The sequence below is a fragment of the Micrasema longulum genome, unplaced genomic scaffold, assembly GCF_059751315.1.
Source record: "Micrasema longulum isolate JH-2025_06_02 unplaced genomic scaffold, ASM5975131v1 h1tg001708l, whole genome shotgun sequence".
In the NCBI taxonomy this organism is placed as follows: Eukaryota; Metazoa; Arthropoda; class Insecta; order Trichoptera; family Brachycentridae; genus Micrasema; species Micrasema longulum.
The window spans coordinates 53,608-60,535 of NW_028278886.1; the positions used below are offsets into that span (position 1 = coordinate 53,608).

Sequence of the window (6,928 nt, forward strand, 5' to 3'; positions counted from 1 at the left end):
TTCGCTCTTCGCTCCGCTCTGCCTGCTGACTGCCTTCGCCTCTCTGCACCACTTGGACCGGGTGGAAAGTCCTTTTCAGGGCTATTGAGGTTGACTTGCGGTCGGCGCAGCTGTGCTCCTACCTTCCGACTTTGTCTTTGGCTCTGTCTGGGAGGGCGGCTTCCCACTTACGCCGGGAAGCTTGACTGCGGCAGACGCGGGTGACGAACCGGCGAAACTTTCATCGTGGTAACGCGTACGTTACATTTGGTCCTTCGGAGCTAAGGATCGTCGCCAGTGGTCTCCAGTCTACAACACACCTACAGCATGCCGGTCAACAGATCGCCTGTGTCGACGCGTTCGGGAACGCGTCGAGACGCCGGCACGGAGCACGAAGAGGAGCTTCAGGAGCCCCAACCGGGGTCTGTACGAGCACATCAGGAGGAGCCCCAGCCAGGGCCTTCACACGACTGCCAGGAGGAGCCTCATCAAGGACTTCTGGAGGAACAAAAGGACTCGGACGAGGAATCCGCACCCTCGGAGCGGTCCATCTCATCGGCGACATTTCGCCGACAGATGGAGGAACGCGAGGCACATCACGAGAGGCAGGTGAGCAGCCTCAACGAGATCATCGCCGCGCTGAAGGCCGCCAACGCGAGAGAGGACGCCAGACGAGACATGGCAACCCCCCTCACGCCCACCATCGAGAGGGACCTCACATCGCACGGGACGTCGGAACCGGCTCACAAGCCGCTGCCGCTGACGTCAGACGCGTCTAGGACCGACGCAGCCCTCAGTACGAGGGAGGCTGCCGCCGCACGCCACGCCGCACGCTACGCCGCTGATCCGGAGGATACCGGAGCGGCGTACATCCAGCAGCCGAGCCACTACGACAGCAGCCGGGCGAGAGACGGGGCCGCTTGGAAGCGCCCTGTCACCGACGCGGAAGCAGCCTTCAGCACAAGGGAGGCCGCCGCCGCACGCCACACCACACGCTACGCCGCTGATCCGGAGGACACCGGAGCGGCGTACATCCATCCACCGAGCCACTACGACAGCGGCCGGGTGAGAGACGGGGCCGCATGGAAGCGCCCTGTCGCCGACACGGAAGCAGCCTTCAGAGCAAGGGAGGCCGCCACCGCACGCTACGCCGCTGATCCGGAGGACACCGGAGCGGCGTACACACTTCCGCCGAGCCACTACGACAGCGGCCGGGTGAGAGACGGGGTGCCACGGAGGCACCCGGTCGCAGAGGCGGACTCCAGGACGAAGGAGGCCGCCAACACACGCTACGCCGCTGATCCGGAGGACACCGGAGCGGCGTACACATTTCCGCCGAGCCACTACGACAGCGGCCGGGTGAGAGACGGGGTGCCACGGAGGCACCCGGTCGCAGAGACGGACTCCAGGATGAAGGAGCCCGCCAACACACGCTACGCCGCTGAGCCGGCCTACGCCGCTGAGCCGGCCTACGCCGCTGAGCCGGCCTACGCCGCTGAGCCGGCCTACGCCGGAGCGACAAACGCACATTTACAAGGCCGCTACAATGAGCGGCATCGGGACAATGAGGCGCCACCCGCACACAGCCGAAGGGAGGACGCCGACGTACGCTACGCCGCCGGGCCAGGCGAGCCCGTAGCGGCACGTACTATACCACTGGGGGGCTACGAGTTTCGTGACCCGGTGAGCGCGTGGGTACAAGAGGGGCTACCCACGGAATACATGCCGCCGGGTGCCACCGGCGAGCCTGTGACGAAATACAGACAGCCGCCGGAGTGGCACACGTTCATGGCGAGGCAAACCGGCGCTAGGGATCTACCGCAATTCTCCGGCGACCCGCTAGAATGGCGAATATTTAAGGCGCAATTTGATCAATCGACACAGATGTGCTCCCTTACAAACGCGGAGAACATTCTCCGTCTGCAACGAGCCCTCACAGGACGGGCCAAGGCCACAGTGTCGTCTTTGCTGGTAGATCCCCGAAATGTGCCGGACATTGTGAAGATGTTAGAGGCCGCCTTTGGACACCCGGAGATCGTCGTGGACAGAGTACTGGAGCGGATAAGAAAACTCCCTAAACTGGCCGACAACGCATCCCTGGAGGCCCTGACGGACTACGCGGTCGCGATAAGAAACGTCGTATCGACCGTAGAGGGCCTCGATGGAAGCCACCTCTCCTCCCCGAAGCTTCTGTCCGAGATGACTCAGAAGCTGCCACGAGTCGAGAGGATGATGTGGATTATGTCACGAGCGGATACCGTGAGGAAAGCTACCCCCAGGGATCTGGCACTGTGGCTAGCGAGACTGACCGGTGCAATACCGAATGCGGGTTGCATCGGGATCAGCACGGAACCCGCCCGAGTGGAGAAAAGGCGTACCCAAGAAAGGCACGTGTTTCTCACTCAGGACAAAAAATGCCTGTTCTGCGACATGAGTGGACACGCATTCGGACAATGCCGGAAGTTTCTCCGGAAAACGGTAGAGGAGAGGTGGACAATTGTGCGTGCCAAGTTCGTGTGCTACGGATGCCTGGAACCGGGACACAAAACGACCACCTGTGAAGCGGCGAAGTGCGACGAGTGCCACGGGCGGCATCATCGGTCGCTACACCGCGAGAGAGTGGACAGTACGCCGAACGAGCAAGTCTTATTGACAAGGCGAACGGAAGTCCCAGTGACCTTCAAGGTAGTGCCAGTAACCTTGAAGGGCCCGCGTGGGTCAATGGAGATCCACGCACTACTAGACGAGGGTTCATCGGTAACTCTCCTCGAGGAGGATGTCGCCCGTGCAGTGGGCGCCACCGGGGCCTGCGAGGAGTTGAGACTCATCGGTGCCAGTGGGAACACGGACACGCTACAATCACAGCGTGTATCCGTAATCCTCGTTAAAGGAAACAAAGAATTTGGTGTCCAGGCACAGACGGTGCGGGTCATGGATCTGCCGCACCGCAACCGAAAGAGCACCAAGACACACGGGCCAGGCATCAAGCCGAAGATGTTAATCGGTCTTGATTACGCCACCCTAATGGTATCTACAGGCCCGCCAGTCCTACAAGAGGACGGGCGGCTAACCATCGAGACGGCCCTAGGAGCCGTCACCTACGGCGGGGCTGTGCACCCCGCCTTTGAATTACCCCCAGACGGCCAGGGTGAAAGGGACTTAGCGGAACTGGTAAAGAAGAGCTTCGCCGTTGACTCGCTAGGTGTAACCACCCTGGAACGTTGCCGCGCCGCAGATGTGCGAGCGGCGGAGCTCATGAGCAGCTCAACCACACAACTACCATCCGGACGATGGGAGACCGGTTTACTGTGGGCGAAAGACGGGGATTCTTTGCCCTGCAACCGGCAAGCAGCCATGAAGCGGCTGCACTCCCTGGAAAATAAACTACGGAAGGATCCGATACTGGCGATCGCATATCGCGCCAAGATGGCGGACTACATTGAAAAGGGATACGCCGTCAAACTAAGCCGCGAGGAGGTAGACGCCCACCATTCGCGCAAATGGTACCTGCCCCACTTCGCGGTGACAAACCCCAACAAGCCTGGCAAGATAAGGGTCGTGTTCGACGCCGCCGCCCAGTTCCAGAGGACGGCGTTGAACGACCATCTACTGACGGGACCTGACCTGCTTTCATCCCTCCTCGGAAACGTGATCCGCTTCAGAGAGGGACGAGTAGCCATCGCGGCCGACATACGGGAGATGTTCCTGCGGATAAGAATCCGGGAAGCCGACCAGCAATCGCAGCGGTTCCTATGGCGGACGCAGGACGGGCAGGAGCCCGACACGTTTGTCTTCGCGTCCATGATGTTTGGAGCGAAGTGCTCACCCAGCAGCGCGCAATTCGTGCGAAACACAGTCGCACGAGCACACGCGAAAGAATTTCCCGCCGCAGCAGAGGCGATCGAGCACAATATGTACATGGATGACTACCTAGACGCCACAGACAGCGAAGAAACAGCTGCAAGCCTGGTACGAGATGTTACCCTCGTACTCGGCAATGGCGGGTTCCGGCTCACCGGGTGGGCTTCAAACAAACCAGATGTCCTGGAAGAAGTAAAGGCCGACGACCGGGCCAATACAGCAGTCACCATAGGGGAAGAAGTAATGACGGAGCGGGTCCTCGGGATCGTATGGGATCCCAAGAGCGACCTATTTATATTTCGGCACGGAGCCGAAAGTGCAGCCATCCCGGAGCGACCCACCAAGCGCGGCATGTTGAGCGCCGCCATGAGTATCTTCGACCCAGTAGGCTTCATTGCGTGCCTCACGATACGGGCGAAGATATTGCTGCAAGCCATCTGGAGGACAAACACAGGTTGGGACCAACCGCTGCAACCGGACCACGCCGAAAAGTGGTTGGAATGGCGCGACCTGCTGGCAGCGAACGGCTGTACAATACCGAGATGCTCGCTGCAAGGGCAGAAAGAACCCGTGACACTGCACGTGTTCTGCGACGCGTCAGAGCAGGCATGCTGCACAGTGGCATACTTTGTGGGGGCCGACACCACAAGTTTCGCAATGGCGAAGTGCAAGGTGGCCCCCCTAAAGCCTCTGTCAGTGCCTAGACTAGAACTCCAGGCAGCGCTACTAGCGGCAAGGATGGCCGCCACCATAAAAAAAGAGAGTCGAGCTCTCATCACCCAAACCGTGTTCTGGACGGACTCGAGCACGGTCCTGTGTTGGCTGCGAACCGACCCACTGCGGTACAGCACGTTCGTCGCAAACAGGCTGGGCGAGATTGACGAGCTCACAGACGTACGGGACTGGAAATGGGTCCCCACCAAGGACAACCCAGCCGACATAGGGACCCGCGACAAGGGCCCACCCGACCTTGCGAGGTCGGGACTATGGTTCGGAGGCCCCGGCTTCCTGAGAAAAGGGGAAGCCGACTGGCCGAAAGAGAAGAAGTTACTACAACAACCGGACGAGAAGACGCTGGAGCGGAAACAACCCCGCCACTTCGTGGGCCACATCAGACGGACGGAGGCCCTACCCCAGGTGCAGCGCTTCTCGTCGTGGACCCGACTCGTCAGGGCGACGGCATGGGTGCTGCGATTCATCGCACGATGCCGCCGCCACGAGTCCCTACCGTCCCCAGGGGGGACCTTTGAACTTCACGCCTCAGAAACACGGGCCGCAGAAATCATGCTGCTGAAGCGGTCCCAGGAGACGGCTTTCGGAGAAGAGCTGGAGCTCCTGAGACGAAAGGCGCCTATCCCGCCGCACAGCCGCCTCCATGCAGCGGCACCCTTCTTAGACAAAGAGGGAGTCATCCGGATGGGAACGCGCATCCAAGCGGCACAGAGCTTCGCAGAGGACTGCAGCGCGCCGCCTATCATGGACGGGACCTGCCCATACACCCGGCTGCTGATCACGCACAGCCACCGGAAGGGTGGCCACCCGGGAGTCGAGAGGACGATCGCCGACCTGAGAGCCAGCTACCTCATCCTGCGACTCCGCGGGGCTGTGAGGAAGATAACACGATGGTGCCCGCTGTGTAAAATGCTGCGCAGCCGGCCCCAACCCCCGCTGATGGGGCAACTGCCTGAGGCCCGACTGGCCTTCAGGACGCCGCCGTTCACGCACTGCGGGCTTGACTTCTTCGGGCCGATGATGATCACCAACGGCCGAAGAAAAGAAAAGCGCTATGGGGCACTGTTCACCTGCCTCACCACACGCGCGATCCACCTGGAGCTAGCGTCGTCCCTCGAAAGCGACTCCGCCATAATGGCCATAAGAAGGATGGCCGCCCGCAGAGGCTGCCCACACGCGTTATACTCGGACAACGCTACCAACTTCAGGGGAGCGGACAAAGAGCTGAAACAGGCCGTAGACGAGCTCCTGGCGGACCCCAGAATGCTCGCCGAACTTACAGTTCGCAAAATTGAGTGGAAATTCATTCCGCCCTCATCACCTCATATGGGGGGAGCGTGGGAAAGACTCGTGAGATCTGTAAAACGAGCCCTCCACGCAACCCTCAACGAGCAGGCTCCAAGAGAGGAGACCCTCAAAACCATATTGGCTGAAGCAGAGTACACCGTGAACAATCACCCGCTCACGCATGTGTCAACCAAGCCCAACGACGAAGCACCGCTGACCCCGAACCACTTCTTGCTCGGGTCAGCCAATACACAGCCAACTCTGGCATATTATAACAAAAAGGAAGAAGGGGCCTGCCTTCATAAGCAATGGAGGATCGCCCAGAAAATGGCCGACATGTTTTGGCGCCGATGGCTGAAGGAGTACCTTCCCACCTTGGCGCACAGGAAGAAATGGCGCGAGCCCGCGCCTCCAATACAGGTCGGGGACCTCGCGCTCATCATGGACCCAAATCTGCCGCGGAATTCTTGGCCTCGCGGCAGAGTCACCCGTGCAGAACCAGCAGCTGACGGACAAGTACGAGTCGTCGAGGTGCGGACCACCAACGGCACCTACACCAGACCAGCGGTGAAGATCGCCGTACTAATGAAGGAAGAGGAACAACGCGCCCAGCAGGAAAATAGTACAGACTAGCTGCACGGGGGGAGTGTTCCGGACGCGTAAAATCGAATAAATTAAAATAATACAATAATTAGAAAGGATCCCCGGTAAATGTATAGAACTGATGGCTGGGCTCTCAATAAAGATAAAATGGTCACTTTCGAGCCTGGCCTCAGTATTACCGGGGAAAAATAGCTAGGTTAAAATGAATAAAATGTATAAAAATATATTATGTAAATGTCATGTTGCGCGCGTCGCGGCTGCCGACGAAATGGCCCGTACGGGCATTGAGCGCCCGTATTTACGCCACCTGCGGCCGGCGGCATGTAGCGAGTGGCGGGGAAAGATTACCCCCACCACTCCGAGGCAGCCGGCGCGGGTGGGATGGCCGACTCACGGAGCCCGACGCGCACCGCTTTATAAGGCGGTCAAATGGAAATATTAAATCAGTTGAGTTCCTAGCTCTGAA

The 6,928-nt window shown here is 59.8% G+C and overlaps 1 protein-coding gene across 1 annotated transcript; it reads left to right on the forward strand.

Moving 5' to 3' along the window:
• Positions 1–306: 306 nt before the first annotated feature.
• On the forward strand, positions 307–6,492 carry LOC148274268 (uncharacterized). The gene is made up of 2 exons (XM_088237366.1): positions 307–775; positions 1,376–6,492. The coding sequence occupies exons 1-2, from the start codon at positions 307–309 to the stop codon at positions 6,490–6,492; spliced, it is 5,586 nt and encodes a 1,861-aa protein (XP_088093492.1).
• The last annotated feature ends 436 nt before the right edge of the window (positions 6,493–6,928 follow it).